Source organism: Pseudoliparis swirei, chromosome 22 (assembly GCF_029220125.1).
Source record: "Pseudoliparis swirei isolate HS2019 ecotype Mariana Trench chromosome 22, NWPU_hadal_v1, whole genome shotgun sequence".
In the NCBI taxonomy this organism is placed as follows: domain Eukaryota; kingdom Metazoa; phylum Chordata; class Actinopteri; order Perciformes; family Liparidae; genus Pseudoliparis; species Pseudoliparis swirei.
This window is the reverse complement of record NC_079409.1, coordinates 13,272,451-13,297,904: the sequence shown is the minus strand read 5'-3', so window position 1 is coordinate 13,297,904 and position 25,454 is coordinate 13,272,451. Positions and strand designations below refer to the sequence as shown.

Sequence of the window (25,454 nt, the reverse complement as noted above, 5' to 3'; positions counted from 1 at the left end):
CAGATTATATTTCCTGCCAATTGAATGCAATTGCTCAGTTGAATTCCTCATTCAATCACAGTCAGTCAGTCAGTCAGTCTGTCTGTCCCAATGTCTCATTCTCATTCTCATTCACACACACACACACACACACACCTACACACACACCTACACACACACACACATACACAATGAATAAACACAGAACATCCAAAGGAACCGGTTTCACAACTGACCTCTCGCACACCCGTACGGTCCAGGCAGCGATGATCCACAGAGAGATGCTGAAGACCAGCAGCACTGTCCCGGGGCAGATGGTCATGAGGGTTTTCATTACAAACCGTGTGTTAAAATGCACCTGCAAGACACACACAAGGACCCACACTCAGTATAGCCGGGCTGATAAATGACAATGTGAGACACATTTCGTTCATGGGTTCGTTTTGCTTGCCTCTGAATCCTCGTCCTGTTCACCGTGTCCCACCATGACTCTGTGTTTTACTAATTAGTAGCTTTTGAGAATCTCCACTGTAATTGGAGTTAAGATCTGGGCTCGCCCTCCAACTCGGGTCAAGCTATTCAGTGTCTTTGAGTAATTGGCCTATTTCAGTGTCGTTTTTATCCGTGATTCATTTGTCATCAACTTCCTGCAGATGGATGATCTGAGAGGCTGAGCCCTGCAAGGGTTCAGCAGCTGATATGAGTTGCCGTGCTCGAGCTGCACCTCCTCCACAGCGGTGGAACCTGAGGGTCAGAATCGTGCCATCGCAGATACACTCACAACCCGCTAAATTACCCATTTAACATCTACTCCATCTCTCCCGCTGTTCTCCTCTTTCCACCACACGCTACATGTCTTCTTCAAGGGTTTTACAATAATAGGTTAATCATTCAAAGTCATCGCAAATGCGGCAACTGTCATTTATTGCATGGATTGCAGCCATATTGCAATCTCATTCCACGAGTGTTCATGCTCCATTTCAACCGTACGCAATATCTTGTTCTCACTTCATGGTCCCATCTCACACTGTATTAAGAAAGATCCTCCACAGCTTAAATCTAAGTCTCCATCTCCAGCGACAACAATGGAGGGGAAGGGCATTTGAACTGGTTGAAGAAAGGAAACAGGGTGACTAGAAGGACAGACTTGAGAGTTAGAGAGATAGAGGCCAAGAATGAAAGGGACAAGGTGGACACAGATTATATTCTGCGGAGAGCGCTCTTGACCTTCATACCTTTACAACCCCCCTCGCTCTCTATCTCGCAAACGCTTTGACAACCACACTTTTGAAATGCACCGTGGACGTGCGCACACCTGCAAGTACAAAACCCGTCTGACCTTATTTAGGGCCCCTATGCTCCTGGAGGAGGCGTCTGTGAAGAGTTTGCTGTGCAGGAGCATCACTCTGGCGATGAGGTAGAGGCGCAAGAACATGGGCACGCTCAGCACCATGTCCAGGTCGGCCTCGGCATGCGACGTCGCGTACGAGAAGGCGAGCCGCGCCCGCCAATGGAACTTAAAGTCCCCTGGCACTGGATGCACCGCAGACACCAGCAGCTCCAGACTGATCAGCAGCACCCGCTCCATCGTCATGGCGATGCGCCAGTCGTCAGCTCCGTTATCGATGCTAAACAGCTGCGAGGATAGGAAGGACATGAGGAGAGTTAGGAAAGGGAAGGAGTTACACTTAATGCACCACTGTGCAAACTTATCATGATCCTCTGCCGGCTCAGTCCACTCATCAGCACAGCTGACTGCTCTTTTGATTTCAGGAACCAGCAGCAATTAACGGTGAATGTCTCTTTCGTGAGATGTAAAACACCCTCCATCTAATCAGTAATCTATTCAGTCTCTACACAGTGATTTGGCTCATTTTCATGTCACCTACAACTCACACTGGAATGAAAACCAAAGTCATCTGAAGCGCTCCTAATGGTAACAATCACAATATAAAAACAAAAAAGCAAAACAAGGCCACTATTTTTCTTCCAGTGTCATGAGCATGTGCTTAACATCGTTATTGTCACGCCGACGTCACGGGTAGCGAGGTGCAGGAGCTCATGTGCAGAGAAGCAAGCAGGATCGAAACTTGAATAACAAAAAGCACTCTTTAATGTGGCAAAACAGTTGCAAAATAAACAAAGTCCAAAAGGGGCATGCAGAGGATCGTCGGTCAGGGCAGGCAGGGTCGAAGCAGGCAGGATCAGGAACACGGCCAGGACGACGGGAAAAGGACACGGAACCATAGATGACAATCCGACAGCAGACAAGGGAAAGACTGACACAATATATAGGGGGGGGAAACACAGGTGTACGACATCAGACACTAACGAGACAAGAGTGGCTGAGGGCAGGTGCCGGGAATTAAACAATTAAGACAGAGGAGACATAGGAGACACGGAACACAGGAGAAACAGAACAGGGTGTTACAGTTATTTTAATTGCAGTTTTCCGTCCTCGTCTGTTGATGTGTTGTATTTGTAATTGCTGTGGTGGCTCTTGGTATTGATGCCAACACTGTTGTTATAGGGAAGTGATAAGAGAAGGGACTCATTATAGGGGAGATCCTCCTCACGGCGCTGATGGGAGGAGGGAGTGGAAATAGATCTGGATACAAGACATGATGAACATGATGAACTGGATTGTATAATATTCTTGATTCTTGACTGTTTGGTTTACATTGGAAAAGGAATTGGATTTAAATTGAGCAGTGACATTATGAAAGAGAGAGAGAGGAGAGAGAGAGAGAGAGAGAGAGAGAGAGAGAGAGAGGGAGTAGCACGGCATCCAAAAGAGAAAGGCCGGGCGCAGTGAGAGAGATGAGGAACCCCCCTGCTGTAAATCAACAGGGTTTACCAGATGCTGCTGCCTCGAGAAGCAGCCGGTGCTAACAATTGCTCTTTACCACATGATTCATCTCGAGGGCTTTTAGCCCACACAAACATTTATTTTGGAAAAACAAAACCCTGCGATCACAGGTCAAACGTCAGGACATGACAGCCAGCTGCTCTGTGCCGACGAGTCAGAGGGAAGGACTGACGCTTTGCCACTCAACCGTCTTCCGATACACACATTGCACGTTACATCCATAATATGTATAGCTCAGCAGGAAGCACGTGTTTCCCTTGTTATGCTGTTGTAACACGTAATAAACATGTGTGCGCACACATATGTAGCCTACGCACACGCCTGAGTCATTGTGCAAGCCGTCGTTTGAACCGAGGGTCAAACGCTGTCTGTGTTCTTTCACGATTCCAGTGAGCGCGCATGTGTGAGTCTGCATACTGTACTTGTGTGTATTTATGAATGCCTGAGTGAGTTTGCAAAAGAGTGTGCAGACCCAGCCTCGTCATGGTGACTGTTGCCAAGGCGACGACATCAAAGAGCAGCCAAGCTTAATTAGGATCCCCAGTGAGAGAGAGAGATAGAGAGAGAGAGGGCGAAAGAGAGAGAGAGAGGAGCTAGAGAGAGTCAAAAAAAAGAGAAGTGCAGTGAGAGAGACGAGGCAAGACGAAAGAAAAAGGAGATATGGGAGAGGTCTGTGACAGTGAGGGAAGAGGTACAGAGAGGAAAGCCCAGACAGGTTGTCTAACACTTGCAAGTGTTAGTATATGTGTGTGTGTGTGTGTGTGTGTGCAGTCACATTTTGGGGACATAAACGAGTCGCAGAGTTCGATGGCAGGGACTCGCGTCCTATTTGGGGACGAAATGCTGGCTCCCATGAACTGAAGGGTTATGCATGTGCGTAGTTATGGTAACTCTCCAGGAAATGAATGCAAGTCAAGGCAGTGGCCTCCTAAGTGACACACGTCTGTAAGTTTGTGTGTGCTTGTTTGAGCCAGGGAGTAGGAGACCAAACATGTGTTTGCAAACATGTATTCATTCACACTTCAGAACATTGCTTTTTGTGTGCAAGTCATTTTTCATCCTGCCCCGTCTCTCTTTCTCTGTCTTCCTCCCTCTCACCCCATTCTCCTCTCTATCTGAATGACATGTCTCCAAATCAAAACAGAGGTGATCCAGTTTCTTGCCACTGAAGGAAATTAACGGCTCTCCCTTCCTCCTCCCTCAGCCCCCTCCTGCCCTGTCCTCCGTCACGCTCCTGCTGTTGGTCTTTTCCTGGCCACGAGGAAGGGATGAATAATTAAATTCCATTAGAAAAGTCATCTGTCAATGGGAGTGAGTGAGTGCCACTGGCCCTACATGTTGAGGACAGAGGGAGGGAATGAAGCTGGAGGGGATGAGAAGAGGAAAAGTAGGTGGGGATTGCCGATGTACACACACTATCGTTCCCAAACGACCTTCCATCCATCCACTCCGGCCGCGACCCCTTCCAGAGCCCGCGGCCATCGCACCTTAGTAACCGTGTTAAGTCCCTGATTGCAGAAGCCTCTCATAACGGAACCAGACGCAGTGCTGGACAGTCTCTGCCCACCGAGCGAGCGAGACAAACAGAGGCACACAATGTCACACACACACACACACACACACACACACACACACACACACCATATACATACACACATCCAGACGGTCCTGTTGAGCACTCAAAAAAAAAGCAGGCCAATCAGCCTCAAATCAGCATTTCTCATGGGAAAAAACCCCACCTAACATCAGTCTGGGATGGAGACGCTCTAATCACTGAAGAACACTGTGGCAGAGGGAACACGGACACACAGTCACACCTCTTTGGGAATGTTAGGGTCCTCCATCATTGAAACACACACTCACATACACACACACAGATATACACAAATATGCAGAGAGGGTAACACGCTTTCCTAGACTGCAATTACAGCGCTGAGGAAACACCCTCGAGACTGTTTCTCCAAAGACAACAGAGTAAAGGATGGAGAGAGGGTGTCATGGAAGTGAAAAGGACGTGTGGAAAGTGTGAGCGATAAGGGAAGGCTCACTGTTTTGGTGTGTGCATGCCAATGAGATGGTGCCTAGTTTGCAACTAGAAAGTCTAAAAATAGTAACAGGAAGAGAGTAAAGAAAGGATTCCACCAGTGGCGTCTTGAGACCAGGAACCTCCTTCATTCAGGGCAAACACAAAAAACACACTGTTAAGGTAAAAGACCAGCGGCTAGTAAGACACACATGGCTTCTGATCATGTTTCTGGTCTACAGTCTGAGGAGGATGCTGTGGTTTAAACCTCACTCTCATGTTCTATTCCATTACAGTTCCCAGGGCGGATGTTCATTGTGCAGAGTCTGCAGAACATGACATCATGAAATCTCCTTCCAGGTATTCAACATCTTGGGGCTGCTTCTCTTTAAAAGAAACAATTATTTTTAGAAAACTGTACTGCTTTATTTTCCGAACACCATCTGCCTGCCTTGAGTGTCTGTGAGTGCCATGCTGGTGTTTTCTTGATGAATGAAATCTAAAATCCTCTTATAGTAACTGAATAACAAAGTTCACCAATGCTTAAAGTGCACTAATGGACTGGAGAAATATCTCGTTCTCGCATCACTCTGACATTTTATATTTGATTAGTTTCAACAACAATTCAATGTTTGCCTTTCAAGTCTGAATTTCTTGCATGTTTACGAGCTGTGTGTGTGTGTGTGTGTGTGTGAAGAAATAAAGAGAAGGCCACTGATGACAGCAGATTAATGAGTCACACACTGGACCAGAACACGTCCGTGTATGCTACACAAAACACATGAAAGCAATCTGCAGATAGTTTGTTTGAGTAAACATTTATCTTGGCAAAGTCCCAATTTATAATGCATCTCTCTGACTGGCCACAGGGCCACTTGAATGGTGGTTCATCATTACAGCTGTCTTCAGAATGTCTCTCTTGGTTCTTCATGGACCAGTGATGTTGTAATCATCAGACTCCATTATTCCTGAGTCCATCTGATTCACTGTGGGACAATGTTATCAAACTAATGGTGTGTGGTTGCACAGATTGGACATTCAATCACGGCGCTCTCAAAATGCCTCCTGAGTTCATGGGGGTGAATAACAATCTGCAAAAACTCGAATAATATCTGCACAATAATTGTCTCCATCTCTCATCTGTTGTCTGAACACGGTAACAAAGAATCAGGGAAGCCATCTTTCAGAGACGCAAACAAAAAGTACAAATAACATGAACACATTATCAAGGGGGGGGGGGGTGAAAACAAGATTACAAAGTTACATGTACTGCAGAGTTAAGGCGCTATGCTGGTCAAGCTTTTATCACTTCTTATCTATTTCAATCATATTCAGTGCACATTTCAATGAGCAGACCAGTGTTCAGTAAGCCTCCTTAAAATGGCTTTATTACCATGGTAACACTGTTAAAGTTACTACAATCATAACTGTAATGACAATGGATGTTACATGACATTTTCTATAAAATGGTTATTAAAACCTCATCCAGACAAAAGGGGGAATGCATATTCATCGTATACAATGAATAAATATGACCTGAGAAAAATATCACAATAATGAATGTAGATAACGTATCTTGTCTGGTTTAAGTTTATCCGTCTCAAAACCCATGTGAATATGTAAGGAGGGATTTATGATATATCTAAACGAGTAAATCACTGGTTTAACATCAAAATCAGGGATAATAATTTTGTTCATGCTTCAATTGAAATCAGGCACCCACATTACTACCCACAATGCAACGTGAAAGCCAACAGTTGAGGGATTTGGATGCGTTATGCTAACAGCGGCTAATGTAGCCTTGAGCCTCCAGCTGGTGAGGAGCAGGTCGGGGAGGTCACCCCACAGCAGACTTCATGGAGCTCCTTCTGGAGCTGCACAGCGCTTTATACTGTTTCACATGAACTCCCAGACACTTGCTAACATTTGTTGATGTGTGTTGTTTAAAGACAACATGAAAAGACCTTAATATAACCGCTCAAAAGAAAAAATCTTACGCTGCTTAACGCAACACAGATCTGAACCAACTGTTCTGTTAAGAACTGAAATGATTAATTTGAGACTGCTTTCAAATGAAATGTCAGAACTTCTCCAGCGAGCCGGTCTGATGACCACTTGCAGTCCAATCTTCGGCTTTTCTACAGATTGCACAGAGCTAGAAATACCAGCCGACACACCAATAACCACCTGAACGAGCACTTGAGAATTGTACATTTTTGAGGTAAAGGAAGAGAAAGCTTATTACATTTTTTGCTTTCAGCTTTCTAGTTTAGTATTTCACCAACGTGCATGTCTGGCTGTAATATTGGAATTGGATTATTTTGATCCCTGTTAAATGAACGTATGGAATACCAATAGCCTGATAATCAAAATGTAGATTTATTAAATAAGTGGAAGAATATATTTGTTGCATCAATGAATACAATTCCTATTATGAAACACTAACACATCTATAATTAATGTGGCATAATTGTATTGAATGTGATTGTAAATACATGTTAATATATCCACACATTTATTTTAAATTCTTTTAAACTGATAAATTAGTAATTTATGATGATGAGGTGGTATTTCAGGGATAATGTATTTCTGTTACAGCTTCAAATTTAAGGAGGATTCTTGAGATGAGTTTGCTCAAACTAGTATGAACAACACGGAGAACTTGACATGCTTTATCACATTTGGTGAGAATCAGAAGCCATCGCAGTGAAACATGACTGATAACTGAACATTTAAAATGTGGGCATTTCAAGAGAAAATATTTGACTTAAAGAATGTGGAGGATTTGGTAATATACTAATTTGTTCTCCACTGAATCTAAACATGCAGTAAACTAACAAAAGTTACAACTGAAGATTTATTGCATTTCATGTTTTCGTTTGTTTACATTTTGGACTTTGACCAAGTACGTCATAAAACTGCAATGTTCTCACTCCAAATTAAAACCTTCTAATGTCTGGCATGTCATTTTTCACTCCAACAAAAACATTTAAATTGGACACACTTTGTATTTATGTTGATCACGGCATTCAGTTCATACTGAGATCAATGTTCTCTCTTCAATAACAAGATAATTACTGTTAGCAATGAACTACGTTCTTTGATGGCAGTGAATACGGGTGTAATCTGTGATGATGAACAATTAATTCACTACAGTCTAGATTGTTTGAGCAGATTTGGTTGGAGTTGTCCCCTGACAGATTAGAAGAGACAGTGAAGATGAAGAGGGAGGAGGAAGAGGAGAGAAACATCCAGAAGATTAAAGCAGAGAAGAGAGATGTGAGAGAGATGGAAGAGAGTGAAACATTAAAGGCAAAAACTCAAACTAGAAACAGACAGTAGGCCTAAGGGTTTTTAGGTGAAGAGAAAAGCGAGTGAGTGTTTAAAAATACAGGAGGGAAAGGGTACAGGTGAGAAGCTGAATGCGGGGTAACGAGGCAGGAGAGGAGTTGGGATGAACGGATGTGAAACACAACAACACAATTGAATTGAATTGGGGCCCGGTAGAGGAGAAAGGAGACGGATCGAATCGGATAATGACGAAGAAGTAGCAGAGAACAAAGAAAGCAGAAAGGCAGAGCGAAAAGAGAAGCACGCTGATGCTGGTCAACAGAAATGACTGCGAGATAAAAGACACGAGAAGGGAAAGAGAAATGGAGAGAGAAGAAGGGGGTATAAATGCCAGCTACACCCGATAACATCAATCTGATCTCCAGCGTCTTCTGTGCAAATGTAGCCTATACGTGCATGTGTGCGTGTGTGTGTGTGTGTGTGTGCACGCGCTTGTGTATATGTGTGTGTGCGCGTGCATGTAATATATCCTGTTACATGCTGGGCAAAATGCTCCAGCCGAGTGTGTCAAAATCTGAGAGTGAGATCTTTATTGAACATTGCCTTTCATTTCGCACATCATTACCTCTCCTGGTGTGTGTGTGTGTGTGTGTGTGTGTGTGTGTTTGTAATTGAAGCATCCAACAGTAAAAAGCAGAGATAAACTGTCTCTTCTCATGCTGCTCATGTTTGTAGTCTAAGCTAACAGGCTCGGGGCCAGCAGGCCGGGACTGCATTATCAAATGTACTGTACATGCATTTTTATGAACCATTAGTCTGGTAGGCGGAGCCTACATGAAGGTAAGCACGCACACGAGGACGCTGCACACCATCAACTACGGCTTCCAACGCAGAGGACCGAATGACTCGTGCTCTGCTTTTTGTCGCAAGCTATATGGAAACATAGGTTGTGTTCAAGCCCCCAGAAAGAGTGCAGGACTTTGAAGCAAACATGACATCGTGGCGTTACGATGTCCAGCTCCGTCACGTGATGCAGCGGCGCCCAAAAATAGTTTATCTTATAGACTTGCATTGGGAAAGAGACGTCTGTATCTCAGAGGACCATCTTTAACCCTTTATCGGGGGAGGAACCAAATATGGTAACTTCGTTGATGTTGATTTTCTACCTAAAAACAATATATTTTTGATTTATTTTTATCTCACAACAGTAAAACAGTATTTTCATGTCCTCCAATAGCACTGTAGTGTTGACATTTTGAATTCCAAAGTATTTCAATAAGTGCCCCATAAAGGTTTCATATTTAAAGCATTCGGTGTTCAGGTTATAAAATGTACTGACAGCTGAACCCAGAGTTATTTTTATGTTCCTCCGTTCGGGAACCGCGCTGGACTGGGGGCCGGGAGGCGGGGTCAAAGGGGGCGCTAGTGCGCTCGCTCGATGGTCCCGTGTTTATGCAAAAGCAGAACGTTACATAGCAGACTCCAAATGGATGAACATTGCTCCATAACAGCTGTATGTGTAAATAAGCAACTGTTTGCCAACACATTTACAATATCAACCTTGTTGTTGACAAATAAAATGCCAAATGCACATTTCAGGAGATTCAGCAACATTTTAAAGGATGATCCCAGTTTACTATCATCGAGTTCAGTAATCATAATATCATATTAAATTAAATTAAAAGATTTTCAGATCATTATTAAACCTCCCTTTTCAACGTACAAACATATCTGAGTTGTGTACACAGTTTTCCCATTGTGCATTGGGGAATTTAATTACCAGCACTTCAAGTATGGTTTTACATGAAGTGGTTGAAACCTGAATGTCAGTGTGTTCCTAGGTTCCTAATGTCATCATAACCGATAGAAACAACACAAACTAATATTCAAGCAGCAATAAACCAGGATGGTCCTAGCTGTGAGCTGCTGTCGGGTAAAAATATTTTTTTATTATTATCGTCCTCACTTTAAAATCAAAAGTTAAATTGGGTTAAATCCCAACGTCAAATCCTCCACCTTGCTACAATCCCCCCCCCCCCCTCCCCACACACACACATACACAAACACCGCCAAAGCCTGCCTCCCCAAACTCCTCACCTCGAATGTTCAGAACTGAATATCTCTTCTCTCCGTCTGCAGTGTACATTGACTCTTACCCTGACGCCGTCAGTGCGGCGGCCACCCTGTGCGTGGGAGGGCGACGGCCTCAGTATGTGGATGTGACATCAAACTTGTGGGCAGAAACCAGGGCTCTTTTATCAATTTATGTATAACAATATACACAAACACTCGTAATCTTGAATCCTATTACACAGCGGCTGCCCATTACAGACTGATTGCCGGTCTATCATCCCCTGTTTATGTCAGTGAATAAGCAACGACCGACTCGTTATTGATCCAAAGACGCACAGCCGAAACCTCCGAGCAGAATGCTCCTCCATCACAACTCCAACTGTAATAGACATTTCCAGCAACATCCAATCTGTGATGTAATAATAAATTTAAAAAAGGCTCAGCATTAAACTAATATGTGGTGAGATGGATGAGTGTTGCTCAGTGGTTTAGCTGGTGGGAGTAATGGCTGGTGTGGGGGCACTCATTGGGCCTGACTCCCACAAGGCTCCCATAAATAGTCAATGTGCATTGATTGCAAACGGCTTCAGATGAAACCCCTGGCTAAATGACCAGGGTACCATTATCTTTGTGGAATGACAAACAGATATCAAGAAGCATGAACGCATTTCAGATTGATTGTTTCAGCCGTACAAGAGGTAGCTGCAACGTGTGTTTGTGTGTTTGTGTGTTTCTGAGTCATCTGCTGAAACTGCGGGTTGTCATTGGCTGAGTGTGTATCTAACATTCGTGGCGTATCTACTCGATGCTCAGCCATGTAGACTGTTTTGTCAATCCCACCAAGACCCTCATTCAATTCATTAATTGGCAGGAGCCAACACACACCTGGGTCCCTTTGTCTATCTCGGGAGGAGGGAGGGCAACATACTGTACACCATGGACAGAGCTCCGATGTGCCTCTGCTTACACGTTTGAAGAAAAACACTCAAAAAAGGTGAAAGTGTTAAAGAAGCTGCCACTATTTTGGGAAACATGCTTTCTTGCCAAGAGTTAGATGAGAAGATTGATTGATTCCACCTGGCTCTCTCCAAAGGTAACATATGGTGTTTTCCAATATCAATACCACCACACAGTTTACTGTGCCAGACAAAGTTAATAGTTTGTCAAACGCACTATCCCAAAAATACCAGGATGTCATATCGCATGTTGCAGTATGCAAGCCAACATGATTTTCTGGCCTTTCTGACCCACAATTCTCTGCGTAGTGGAAGATGCATCACATCAACTGAGAGAGCAGACAGATGAACCCTGACGACAGCTTGCCGTCCATCTCCGGTCTATCAGCAGGCTACACGACACATCCACTTTACAACCAGACACACCCTGTGAGATAACTTCTAGGAATAATGTATTCAACCCAAACTATGTTGTTTCACTATCCAAGTAGTTACTCTACCTAAACCTACCAAAACCGTGACGTTTTGAGAGTGGCCCCCTGACCTACTTTGAGCCTCCAGCTAAATGAGCATTAAAGTTCAAGATGCAATGTTATGAGATATGTCTTATTATATGCATACTGCATGAAACAGTACGCACTTCGTGAGTGCAGTTGCAGTGCGTAGTGAAAGTAAAAATAAAACATTGAAACAAGTAAGATATCAAATGTGTTAATTAGTCAGAATAGCTGTCCACCCTGCTTTTAGTCAAACAGACATGAGTGTGGAATCGATGGTCAAAGTCCCAGCAAAGCCAGCCTGTGAGTTAGTTTGTGTGTGTACGATTCGTCCTCCTGTGGATGAATGTGATGTTTTACCTGAACTTCCCGAGCATGGTAGGCGATGATGAGGCCCAGCAGAATGACTGTGGACAGGCTGATCAGACACTTCAGGGCCAGAGAATACATCGAGCTCTGTAGAGAGAAGATTGACAAACAGATTCTTAGGACCATGCAAGCACAGAAGTAATGCAAATGTAAGGTCAATTGTGTAATTATAGCACACAAGGAAAACATTTTTTTAGGAGAAATCCCACACATATTCTGTTCCGAGTCCGGTTCAACGTGGAGCGAGACCCAGATGTCAATGTGCCATCGCAGCACGGCCTCAGCATGAGACAATGAGGACTAGCAGCAGACTTCAACACGCTGAGCAGAAATACGAGGGAAGTGTCACACACTTCAATATCACTGCTGTTGAGCCTTAATTCCTCAGCCCGTCTGGTTTCATGGGGTTTATAAGCAACGTCCAGTCAATACAACTCAGAGCACACCAAGCACTACAAAGCCTCGGATTCTCCACTGATTGGATTGTCTTGTTAGCTGTTCTTTAGAGCATGTTTGGTTGTTTGTCAACCAAATGGGAATAAATTAAATGTTAGCTATTTTAACTAAGCTTATTTGTTGGTAAGTGGCCATGAAGTAAATAAAATAATGCCTTCTGATACACTTTGATATACCAACAAAAATGAGGAAATGTTCTGCCGCTTCATCTTCTGCTATTCATCGCTTTCGACTGATCCATAATTATGCATCAGGCAACCGTGTCAACCGTGCTGGAGCTCGGCTCTCTGGGGATGTCGGTGTATGTCGGTCCACCACTCAGGACTGTAATATCTCAACAACTATTGGGTTGATTGTCGTGCAGTTTTCTACACACAGTAATGTTCCACACAGGATGAATCCCACTGACTTTGGTGATCCCTCAACTTTTCTTTTTTTCTCCTCCATTTTAAATGAAATACCTCAGCAACTGTTGGATTGATTGCCATGGTACTTGGTTCAGCTATTCATGGTCCCCAGAGGATGAATTGTAAAAAATGCACCTCCTTATCTTTTAGCTAATGCAATTATCAAATAAACATTTCTATTTTTTAAAACTAACATTATATCTGCCAGCATCAGCATGTAAGCACTTCATTGGGATTGTGTTAGCATGCTGAGGTGAGCATTTGGTTCAAAGCACTGATGTTAAGCACAGCTTACTGTAAGTAGAGCTGCTAGCAGGGCTGTAGATCAGGAAACATGCATTTGATAAATATAAGACACTCTTTATCCTATCTTACACCAAAACAAAAAACAGCAAAGTCACAACAACACTCATTTTCTTAGACAGCAGGTCATTGTAGATAATAGTTGATGTCACTTTGATCAAACAGGAGTACAAAGTAATCTGTTGAGGACTATTTTCAGCAGTGGATTAATCTCCTTTGGCACTGCGGTGAGTCCCTACAGCAGAATGTGTGAAGGAACCCAATACAAAGTGTGGCTCAGCGATGTGTTGGATAATAGTTTTAGGCTCAGAGGAATGAGATACATCAGGCTTTGGTAGCCCAGCCAATGCTTTCAGGTATCAAGAGTTCAAGTGAGGCAGTAGATCTGACAGGCAGGCAGCAAGTAGCAGGAAGCTGCACCGCAAATATGACGAACTGACAATGAACAAAGGAACGGGGATTTGGATCTCGTTATAGGGCATGATAAACAGCTGGGGGATTGTGGATGATGCAGCTGAGGAGGTGGCGAGCAGGGAAAGCCAGCCGTGCAGATGAGGGAATTGAGAGCAGGTGTGTAGGTGTGTGTGTGCGTGTGTGTGAAGACTAGAGGGAAAGTCCGAGGACATCTGGTGGATGGACGAAAAAGGGCAACGTAGGGGCTTGGAGAATGAAGAATGTGGCTGGAGAGTGACACAAACAGTACTTTGTAAATGCCTATATTGCAGCATAATATCTGTGTTGAAAAAGTATTCTTGACAAAAACTAAAGTTTGAATAAATAAATTGAAGTGCGTATGAATCGCATACATTTTTATTTTCTTTAAATGCCCCGGTGGGTAAAGGCCTTTAGTTTGATTCATTTCTCAAGCTTAAAACTAGCTGCATTATGTTACATTATTAATTTGTCTCCACTAGATCAAGGACTATGTTTTGAACTGCAGAATGTAAAACACAAAAATCCCAAAGTCTATTATTTCAGATCACCAAGGCCGTGTATCAACAGCCTGCTGTGCTCTTCAAGAGAGCAACCTCAAGTCTGCAGCATCTTAGATCCGAGTTTAGACACGTATTACACAGCCTTTCCTTCGTCACATTATTAAGCAGAATCTACATTGCATTTTAGGTTCATGAATATATATTGCAAGTCAGCCTCCTGGAAAATAAGAGTGCGTTAGTGTGTTACTGTGTCTATCTAGGGTCTCTGCAGATTCTCCAAAGCTTTAATGGCATTAATGGGAGGCATTAAGTGAGTGTTGTTCATTTATCAATGTGGTTACGGTTCACTGCTACGGGCAGAAATATGTATCACTGCAAACTTTTTGCTTTTTTAATTTGAATTGCTAGACTTGAATAATTGCCATAAAAACTGAATTTGAATCACATGGTTAAATTCTCGTTGCTACAAATGCTGAAGGAACTATAGTTGAACTGAGGATCAACTAGTTTCAGAGCAACTGAATTAAATGTCATAATATTGGATTGAGTTTGAATTTTTTGGGTACAATGCCAAACTAATCAATATAATTTGTAATTGTGCAATTCAGATTCATCTTTCAATGACATTATTCAAATTAAACATTTCATATTCAGGAATACATTATTCAATAATTCCGTTTCTAACACATATTTCTTCTCTGTCTCTGTCTCTCTCTGTCTCTGTGACGGAGACATATGCGATCGCATGCTTGCCTTTTGTAAATGTCGGTTCTTTTCATACCATGACCACTGAGAATTGTTGATTCTGATTTGCTATCGGGGGTCCATTAGTTTCTAGTAACGCAGTTGGAGTTAAGCAGCGGTATTAAACTCTAGTTCAACACAGCCACACAGTGTGAGGCTTAGGGTTTGTTTTCACTACAAAAGGCATGAGGACAGCTGCAGACTTGCATGTGTAGAGCCGATGCACACACGCTTATTTACGTTCCACCATCTGTAGCAACCAGAATACAAGTAATACCTAGATGAGGGTTTCCCCAATAGTCCCCACCTTCACCTTATTGACAACACAGATGTGAGAGCAGATACACGTTGCTTACCAACACATTACTCACGTAGTGATAAGTTTCTCACTACATGTATTGACAACGCTTTTGAAGGTGGGTGTATGTGTGTGTGAGCGTCTTGTCAGGAGTGAGCCTTGGGGGTCTCTCCCTGTCAAAGCAATGCCTTCTTGCAATCAGTCTCCAGGGAAACAGGCAGTAGACAGAGGAGGGCACACACACACACACACAAACTGCACATTGGCACACCTTTACAGCCCTACATACTCAATTAAATCCAGACAAAGGGAGCAGTGAATGCACACATACACACAAACACACTAGCAGGCGCATCCATGAGGACTAATCTGACAGAGCCCAATACATATAATATCTTGGAGTGTACACACAGACGAGATGACGTGTGCGGACGTGGATGTTTGCGCTACTGGCGGATGATGCGAGTTCTAACACAGCGTCTACCAACACACTCACACACACAGAAAGAGGTAGCCTAGCCTTGTGACACGAAAAGAAATGAGCATATTTGTACCCGTTAGTGGCAAAACCTGAGGGATCTACCGCCCCTTCGAAGCCTGTGATCTAAAAGATGAAGGGGGAGTGGAGTGCAGGAAAAGAGAGGAGGAGGTGGAAGAAAGGAGGGGCTGATAGCTCCATCAGAGAATATGATGCCAGTTGGTGAGTTGAATTCCCAGATGATCTCCATATACTGTCTGAAAAGCAGCGAGTGGCCATTGTAAGTGCCTCCCAGAGAAAGGTCTGGAAAGGTCCCCAATAAATGGTTCTTAGAAATGTCATAGATAGAGCGAGGTAGAGCGAGGAAGGGCTATGTGTGAGATGGTGTACGCCTGCTGAGATAGCAATTTCATATCGGGGGAAATGGAAACATATTTAAGACTCACCAGGGGAGAACATTTAACACGTGAAGAAGTAAGTGAGAAGAAGGAAGGGAGAAACGGGAGAAAGGAAGCGAGCACTGCTGCCAATCTGTGAAGTCGTCGACGCTTGAGGTGAGAAGTAAGTGGGCACCCGCTCACACGTGATACCCCGTCCCTCTGCTTATCACACACACAATGCCTTTCCTGTAAGTTGAGGTGTCAAGTGTGTGCATTGACAGTGTTGACAGGTGGAGTTGACAACAGCTGTGCGTTCCCTCAGAATAGCCTGAAACGTGGCCGAGGGCCGAGGCCCCGGGGAGCCACAGGGGCCTTTGTGAAATAATCTATTGATCCGACAAGTCGCAGGTGTCCAAAGGCCTCACTTATTCATAGATAGAGACACTTGTCAGACCAGAACTCCCTCCCCTTCAAACTGGTATGGTAATAGACGCTCATAAGTGTTTTTAAGTGTCCTCATACTGCTGTTAAGGTCCCGAGTGACACTGTTAATGAAAATCGTTAAACATAGATGTGATGCTTGGCACGCTGAAGTTGTAAAGTGTACTCCCAATAGATGTATCTCGATACGTCATAGTCTTGGATGCTTTTGATAGGAAATCTCACAATTCTGCAATTAAACCTAAAATAATTATTTTACATCATGAATTATCTCTCATCCAATATTCTCTCTGGCTAATCTATCGTGGCTCAACAACTGTGATTGGACATTTACATTAAATTGATTTACTGCCACAACCTGGAGCGCTGAATATCAATGGTGGAAGAAGTACTAAGATCCTTTAATTGATCTATTATGTATTACAAACTAAATCAGGTATTTTATGTAAAACCTTGAATCTGAAAAGTAACTTGTTACTATAGCAGCCCATAGAAAGTTCAATATTTACATGTAATATGGCACCTCCGAAGGACAGCATACTACATGTTGTTTAGTACGGTAGACAGTGCATGTGTGGCTGAGTGATTATCAATAGTCAAAATGAGAAATCATTCAAGTCCTCTCTCCGTCCTCACATCCAGCTCCATTTCTGTTCTTTCATCCTCACAATCTCGATATCCATTTTTCAAAACAACCGGCGGGCGTCTTTCCACCTCAATTATCTAAGTGACGGCTCGAACTGTCTGATATAACTCCACTATCATTTGGAGTGAACCAAAACCTGCAAACCATACTACATAAAGAAATATATGATTTGGCACTCTGCATTAAGAAAATAATTTTGATGAGGTTTCTGCCCTGTTTGAGCTCACAGCTGTCCATCAATTCTCATTTGATGGACAGACCATGCTGCCCGATTCAGATGAGTGATGTATTGGTCGTAGACAACCTAAATCATGCTTTTCATTATCGGCTTTCCTTTTTTCCCTCTTCTTCGAAAGCCTTTCATTTCTCGGCCAGGCGCTTCTCTCTTTCCGATCACACTCCCCCAGTTTGACGCCCACTGGAAGAGCAGTGGAGCAGAGAGAGAGAAAGTGCGGAGCATAATGAAAGAATGAAAGAAAAGAAAAAAACTGGATAAAGAGACAGGCGTAGAATTGAAAATAAAAGAAGGAAATAGTAAAAAGTCTGTTGTCTCCTTCAGGGAGGAAAATACGTCGACAGAAAGGAAGAAAAAAAGAAAAGGATGGCATGAGAGAAAGAAATCCCCACCATGAATTTTCATTAATAAAACAAATAAATTTAAATTAAGTTTTGATAAATTAATGGAAAACAGAGGGAAAGAGAAAGAATGAAGACACAGTCGGCAAAACTGAGCAGGCAGATTTATCAGACAATAACAGAGATAAAATAGGAGTCAACTGGAGACCACACACAGAGGAGGGAGATAGAGATGAGAGACACACCCAGCTGGCCTATTCTCATAGACTACCTGTAAACCTGTGCTCCCACATGATCCCATGCCCTCCTGCACATGATCAGTGAGCATGACAAGCTGCAAGTGGAAGTAATGTTTCCACCTTATTAGCTAAAGAAAAGCTAACCTCTGTGACGTGTCGGACAGAAAGAAAGGATGGAACGAGGGCAGAAGTATGTCTGCATCAGGAAGGTGAGCTCATACTGAGACAATGTGGCACAGACACACACAACCAAAATATAACCGACAACAGCAGCCAGGGGCCGATTCAGCTTATTACACCTCCCAACACAGACAAATGAGATCCTGCCTCCGACTGATAACCTGCCCCCCTTGTCCTTTGCATCGCTGTATTACATCATCCAGAAGCAGCAACTGTCAAGCCTGTCATAACGGTACGCGAGCAAACAACATGGGCATGGTGCTGTTCAGACGTACTGGAGTGTAGCCAGTGTGAACGGAGGGATTAACTGGGGAAAGCTGACTGGCCAACTACGTGTCCAAAACATCGAAAGTTGTGTCTTACTGGCTGGAAGTATTTCAAGTCACTTTTATAGTCTGAATAAATAAACGAAAAGGCGAATATGACCCAAAATTACCCAAAGTTAACCAAGAGATTCCAGCTAAGCACCAGTAGACGACTCTACAACCATAAAGAAAGCGTGGTGTGAGATGTGTGGACTTTGTTTACGTATTAAGGCTAAATAAAAGGCCCAATCTGCCAATGTATCTGTGCCTTTTAAACACAGACTGGTTCAAATCTTAACATCAGAGGTTGAGAAATTGCAACTTTTAGTGAGAGTTTAACTCACTACTGTCTCATTTGCTTTTCAAAATACACAAACTCAGTTTGTAACCAAAAGCTGATAAAAAAAACAAATGACATCATCATGACATCATCAGGGTTATTTGCCCCTCCTGATCTACAGAACACATTACATAACTGTGGTGATAATGACCATGACTGGTAAAGGGATCTTTATGTGTAAAACCAGTTATGGTCTGTCCCCTCACCTTGGTGTACACGCCCCACGACAGCTCCGTCTCAATCACCATGACGACGATGCCAAACATCCCGAAGATGAGGGCATAGTCACTCAGCCTCTTCCTCTTCTCGAACAGTGCTCTGCGATACCCCAGTTTGTAGCCAATGTTTTGGTTCCTCCGTTTGTAGGCCTTGGAAGTGTTGCTTCTGGCCTCGGACCCCACTGCCCCGATCCCTGACTGCCTGCTGCCCCTCACCGAGGTCGCCCGCCTGCTCTCCACCAATGCGTGGTTCTGGTGATAGATGGACATCTGGTTGGAAGTGGAGTCAGTGATGTCATACCCTGCTGTGGGGTACGGCGAGTCTTCTCTGGAGGAAATCACAATCTCTGGGGGGCTCTGAATTAGGGGCTGATTGGCAGAGGACTGGGTCACCAAGGAGGTGGGTGGGGCTTCACGCTGTCGGTCATGCCCCCCAGTTGCCCCGGCAACAGCTGAAACGCCACCCTCTTTGGTTTCGCTGTTGCTGTCTGATTCGATGAGGTTTCTGCGGGAGGCACTGAGGCAGCTCAGGGGCTTCATGACCCCGCCTGTGTACTTACAGGAGCTCATGGCGATCTCCGTGAAGGGGTTACTGTCCCTACGGTGAACCAGAGGGCTGGCCTGTCTTTGTTTGCAGCCCCTCTCTCTGTCACAGTCCCGCTCCATGGAGGGCGAATGGGAGGAGTAAAAGAGGGCGTTGTACACCGGGGGGTTGTCTCCGCTGAGGCTGAGCTGTGAGCCCAGGCAGGAGGAAAGTGGGGTGCTAGTGGGATGCAGGGCATTGGGGATGGGTGGGGGTAGAGGCTGGGATCCAGAGGATGACATGGGGAGTGATGTTGGAAGTAAATTGGGCGTGGCAGTGGACGGGGACGGGGTGCTGCCATTTAGACGATCGAGGCTTGATCCTCCCATGTGGTTGGAGTGGTTTGATCCTGGCTGGTTGCCTGTGGTGGAGGGATGGGATATACTACCCAGGGGAAGGAGGAAGCGCTGGTCCTCATCCTCACTCCCTCCGAGCAGAGCCAAGCTCAGAGAGGGGGGAGGCTCCATGGTCACGGATGTGGCCACGCACCTGTCTACAGACCAACACAAAACAAGAGAAGGACTGTAAATAAGCAAATGGGGAAAAACAGAGAACACAGGCCATTTATCATGACAGTATCAATGCAGGCATGACAGACGGAGGCGAGTGGCTGGAGGGAGTATAGTGGGGGAGGACTATGATTGATAACGGTTACTTAAAACAAATGATGGTAGAGACTGAAGTCAAAAAGCTGAAGATGTGTGACAAGGGCAGCAGAGTGAAGAAAAGTGGCCGTAATTGGGGAATATGTTATTCCTTGAGTCACATTTGAGTCAGCTGCCCAGTCAGCCGTTCTCAGTGCCTCTCTCGCGTTTCCCGGTGTCCTCTACGTCTCTCACAGCCCTCAACGCTTCAATCTGCCATAACATGTCATCATGTGTGATGTTAGACCCTCAGGCTTTCTATTGAAATGAGATCAAGCTCAGAGACTCAAGAAGAAGAATTCCACATCAGTCATTTTTGATAGCAGGAGACATACTGTGACTGCAGTGTTTGCCTCAGTGAACCACAAGTTGGCTGCATTTGATTGATCCAAAACAATAACCTACTTTCAGTATGATATAACCCCCCAGCCCCCACCCCCCTTCTCCCAGTCCGTGTCTACCTACCTTCTTTCCTCTCTCAGTCCCTGTCCCCCAGGTTAATTGTGTTGAATCACCGGCTGGATGAAAATAGACCACAACACTTTTTCTTTTTCATGTTGTCACGGCCATCCCGTCATCTTTTTGCTTGGCCTCCTTTCATATAGGTCCCTCCACAGGTCCCTCGCTTGTGTCGCTAAATTGTGCGTCGCTCGGCACAGACGTTGCCTCCGTCTCCGCTGCACTTGACGGGATCAGTTTGTTTGTTTCTCGATCATCGGGCATCTTTTGACGGGGCCCATTTCGATTTCGTCAGTGACAATCGTTTCGAGATGAAGAGCAATAATCCACAGGGACGCGATTAAATCGGTCAACCTGTGGCTGCACGTCAAAGATATGCAGCGATAGAAAAAACTGCAGAAAAAAAAAACGCAAAGCCGGACGTTAAGTAAGAGTCTTCAGACGAGCAGGGAAGTCTGTGATTGAATGTGTAGCTCCAGCGACTTCCACTCAATCTACAACTCGCTGTCTCCCCAGATCTGTCTCTCACTCTCTCCTCCAATTTATTTCCTCTTTCTCCGCCTCCAGACCCGCTGGTCGTTCTCATTGGTCGGAATCAGAGCAGCGAAATAAGCATGGCAGGGTTTGTAAGATGTAGGAGCCCAACACCTGTCTCATCTCTTTTTCGAGGCTGACCTGGCCAAGACAGGCAGCAACATAAGAAACCCATTGTTACACACAAAACACACAGAACAAGACAAGTAAAAAGAAACTCAAAGTTAAGAGACAGTGACATATACAAGTTCATTTAAAAAAGATTGATATTTTTGTGAACCTGCCTCCATTTCTTTCATTTTATATTTTAAAGCAGAAAGTGCTTTTAAATATAACAACTTTTAAGTTTTAAATAAGTTTGCAACATATTCCAGGATGAGGGTGATGTGTACAGAAAAACGCTTTTTCCCATTTCCGTCCTGGCATTTGGGAAAGTGAGCATCAGGAGGTCCTAAGAACGCACAGAGTATTTTCCGACACTTTTCTGCACGGTAAAGACACACAGGTAGTTTGGGAGTACACCAAGGATTGCCTTATAAATGAAGATGTACCAATGACAGCGCCTTCGGGTGGCAAAAGCAGGCCATCCGACCGAGACTATAACTCACAGTGGTGAGTCAGAGCTTTACAGCTGGTAATTAACCGCAGTAAAGCATGGTAAACTGTGCTCACCATATAAAGACATTTAGCAGAGGCGTGCAAAGATCACCATAGTCCAACACAGGTAAAAAAGTAACAGCAACTATTTGTTTTTTACATTAGTTGAAAAGTGCATCTTATTTCGAGAATAAAACCCCAGTTTTAACCTCAACTATCTCACCAGGTACTGCACATGTGGCTTAAAAGTGAGTAATTAATCAAAATTCCCAGATATTTATAAGAGTCAACAACCTTTATTTCACTTCCTTCAGAGTGACCTCCGAAGGGATATTCTGTGTCCTCTGACAGTTTGAAAACAACATAAGTTTTTATCTTATCTGTATTTAAAACAATTTTCAGTTAAAATAGGGTATTTTGAACAACATTAAAAGCTTTTTGCAAGAGATCAATTGCCTACACAAGATTTGTTGCACAGCAATATATGACTCTCATCAGCATAAAAGTGACAGTTAGTTCGTCCAGATTATTTATATAAACAGTAAATAAAAGTGGACCTAATACAGAGCCTTGTGGCACACGTCAGAGGATAGACCCTCAATGCACTGAGACCAATTATCAAGGTTGCTCGTGAACCAAGCGACCGCTTGTTCCGAGAGCCCTGAGTTGAGGAGCCTCAGCCTTAAAACATCAGTCAATGTGTCAAATGCTTTAGACGGATCAATAAACAGTGACGCACAATGTTGCTTCTTGTCAAGAGCAACAGTAATGTCATTTACCACTTTTAGTGCAGCTGTAGTAATGAGCACAGCTTTCTAGTGGGGCAATATGGTACTACAAGCTCCTTAAAATATGATGGTGCATCACCAATCAAGGCTTTGCAGATGAGAAGAATTTTAAATGTGATTCTTGATTTTACAGGGAGCCAGAGCAGCTAATACAGAAGTAACCTGATCTCTTTTCTTAGTTTTAGTGAGTAGACGAGCTGCAGCAATCTGGATTAACTGGAGGGATTTATAAGAGAAGTCTGATAATAAGGAATTGCAGTAATCTAGTAAAGTAACAAATGCATGAACCAATCTTTTTGAGAGAAGATGTGCCTGATCTTTGAAATGAGCATAACCACAGGCTATAGCTTGACCACAGGAGACAGTCTCCACTAGGATCTCCACTAGGATACACATTGTATTCAAACCAAAAGTAGAGGATAGGAATGGGGGGGGGGGGGGGGGGTCAGGCAGATCGAACAGGTACTGAAGAAAGGAGACAATACGGACTGAAAACCGAGGCCTGCAGGACCAGGGTTGTTAGACTGCCGGTGGAAACGAGCCAGATTGTCCGCAGCTGTGCACCAATTTCATGCTAGAAATATCTATGGCAATGTTGAGACTCCAAAGCCTGTGCATTGGTGTACAATTTAGCTGTGTTCCCGCTCACACAGATGTGGAGGGAAACAAAGATGCAGAAAGGATCGCTAAGAAAGCCCTAAACAAAAAAAAGAGGAAATATGAAATTTTCCTTTTGGCAAAGGGGAAGCGAAAGCGATCATAAGAGGAAGTGAGGGAAGTATGGAAGAGGAATTGGGACAACAACTGAAAATGAAGAATCTAAAAGAGGTTAACACACACTGTGTCGGACAGGGATCCTGAAATGAAGCATAGCTTGATAACTGCTCTCTTTTTTTTCTGCTTCGTTGGAATTAAGCACACCTTGATAACCGCTCCCTCATTTTAATTGATTGAAGAATAGTTTGAAAACCACACCCTCTTCTTCCTGCTCTCAAACGTACATGCTCTGCTCCGTCTGTATTTCTTGGTTACCTGAACTCCTCGCCAGATCATCAGTTCACATTCCCGGGAACGACTACTACGGCCTCTTGGATTTTCAGTGTACCACATGATTCCCAAACCACATACAGGTATGTGAGCAGGTCAGCCAAGACTACATACAGGTATGTGAGCAGGTGAGCCACAGACCGCATGAAGATATGTAAGCAGGTCAGCCAAGACACAGATATGTGAGCAGGTGAGCCAAGACTAAATACAGGTATGTAAGCAGTTGAGCCCCAGACCACATACATGTATGTGAGCAGGTGAGCCCAAGATACATAAAGGTATGTGAGCAGGTACAAAAGGTGCAATTAAAAAATATAAGTAAACAAAATGAACTCTTCTTCTGATTACCTTGTCAGTCGGTCAACTTTGATTCCAACACAAAGTTCATATTTGATGGAGAGTTTGGTACACAAACGTTTTCTCTCTTTCACACAGTGAATTTGTTCTACTCTTCCGTCTTTCTCCTGGTACTTAAGAGCAGCATTGGTTTATGATTGTTCTAACAGTGTTCTGGTTTATTACATTACATTTCATGTCATTTAGCAGATGCTTTTATCCAAAGCGACTTACAATAAGTGCATTCAACCAAGAGTACACACTAAGAACAACAAGAACAAGAAAGTCGAACTCCAAGAGTACCACAATAAGAGCCATTTAAATGCCACTCAAGTGCTAATCTGTGTTTTAATCCAGATATAGTCGGAAATGATGTGTTTTTAGTTTCCGGCGGAAGCTGTAGAGACTTTCTGCTGTCCTGATGTCAGTGGGGAGCTCGTTCCACCACTGAGGAGCCAGGACCTGTGGTAATCTGATATCTTTTCTTTGTTTTATTGAGTAGACGAGCTGCAGCAATCTGGATTAACTGGAGGGATTTATAAGAGAAGTCTGATAATAAGGAATTGCAGTAATCTAGTAAAGTAACAAATGCGTGAACCAATCTTTTTGAGAGAAGATGTGCCTGATCTTTGAAATGAGCATAACCACAGGCTATAGCTAGACCACAGGAGACAGTCACCACTAGTATACACATTGTATTCAAACCAAAAGGAGAGGATAGGAATGGGGGGGGGGGGGGGGGGTCAGGCAGATCGAACAGGTACTAAAGAAAGGAGACAATACGGACTGAAACCCGAGGCCTGCAGGACCAGGGTTGTTAGACTGCCGGTGGAAACGAGCCAGATTGTCCGCAGCTGTGCACCAATTTCGTGCTAGAAATATCTATGGCAATGTTGAGACTCCAAACCTGTGCATTGGTGTACAATTTAGCTGTGTTCCCGCTCACACAGATGTGGAGGGAAACAAAGATGCAGAAAGGATCGCTAAGAAAGCCCTAAAAAAAAAAAAGAGGATATATGAAATATTCCTTTTGGGAAAGGGGAAGCGAAAGCGATCATAAGAGGAAGTGAGGAAAGTATGGAAGAGGAATTGGGACAACAACTGAAAATGAAGAATCTAAAAGAGGTTAACACACACTGTCGGACAGGGATCCTGAAATGAAGCATAGCTTGATAACTGCTCTCTTTTTTTTCTGCTTCGTTGGAATTAAGCACACCTTGATAACCGCTCCCTCATTTTAATTGATTGAAGAATAGTTTGAAAACCACACCCTCTTCTTCCTGCTCTCAAAGGTACATGCTCTGCTCCGTCTGTATTTCCTGGTTACCTGAACTCCTCGCCAGATCATCAGTTCACATTCCCGGAACGACTACTACGGCCTCTTGGATTTTCAGTGTCCCACATGATTCCCAAACCACATGAAGGTATATGAGCAGGTCAGCCAAGACCACATACAGGTATGT

The 25,454-nt window shown here is 43.8% G+C and overlaps 1 protein-coding gene across 1 annotated transcript in view; it reads right to left on the bottom strand.

Annotated features, from left to right (window-relative positions):
• kcnn3 (potassium intermediate/small conductance calcium-activated channel, subfamily N, member 3) overlaps nucleotides 1-21,141 on the bottom strand; it is a 39,346-nt gene extending 18,205 nt beyond the window's left edge. The window contains 7 exon segments of the mRNA XM_056445224.1: nucleotides 216-337; nucleotides 1,319-1,615; nucleotides 12,049-12,144; nucleotides 18,992-19,398; nucleotides 19,401-19,500; nucleotides 19,502-20,079; nucleotides 20,696-21,141. Of these exon segments, the coding sequence (XP_056301199.1) occupies nucleotides 216-337; nucleotides 1,319-1,615; nucleotides 12,049-12,144; nucleotides 18,992-19,398; nucleotides 19,401-19,500; nucleotides 19,502-20,053 (1,574 nt within the window). The 5' untranslated portion in view covers nucleotides 20,054-20,079; nucleotides 20,696-21,141.
• Nucleotides 21,142-25,454: the final 4,313 nt, after the last annotated feature.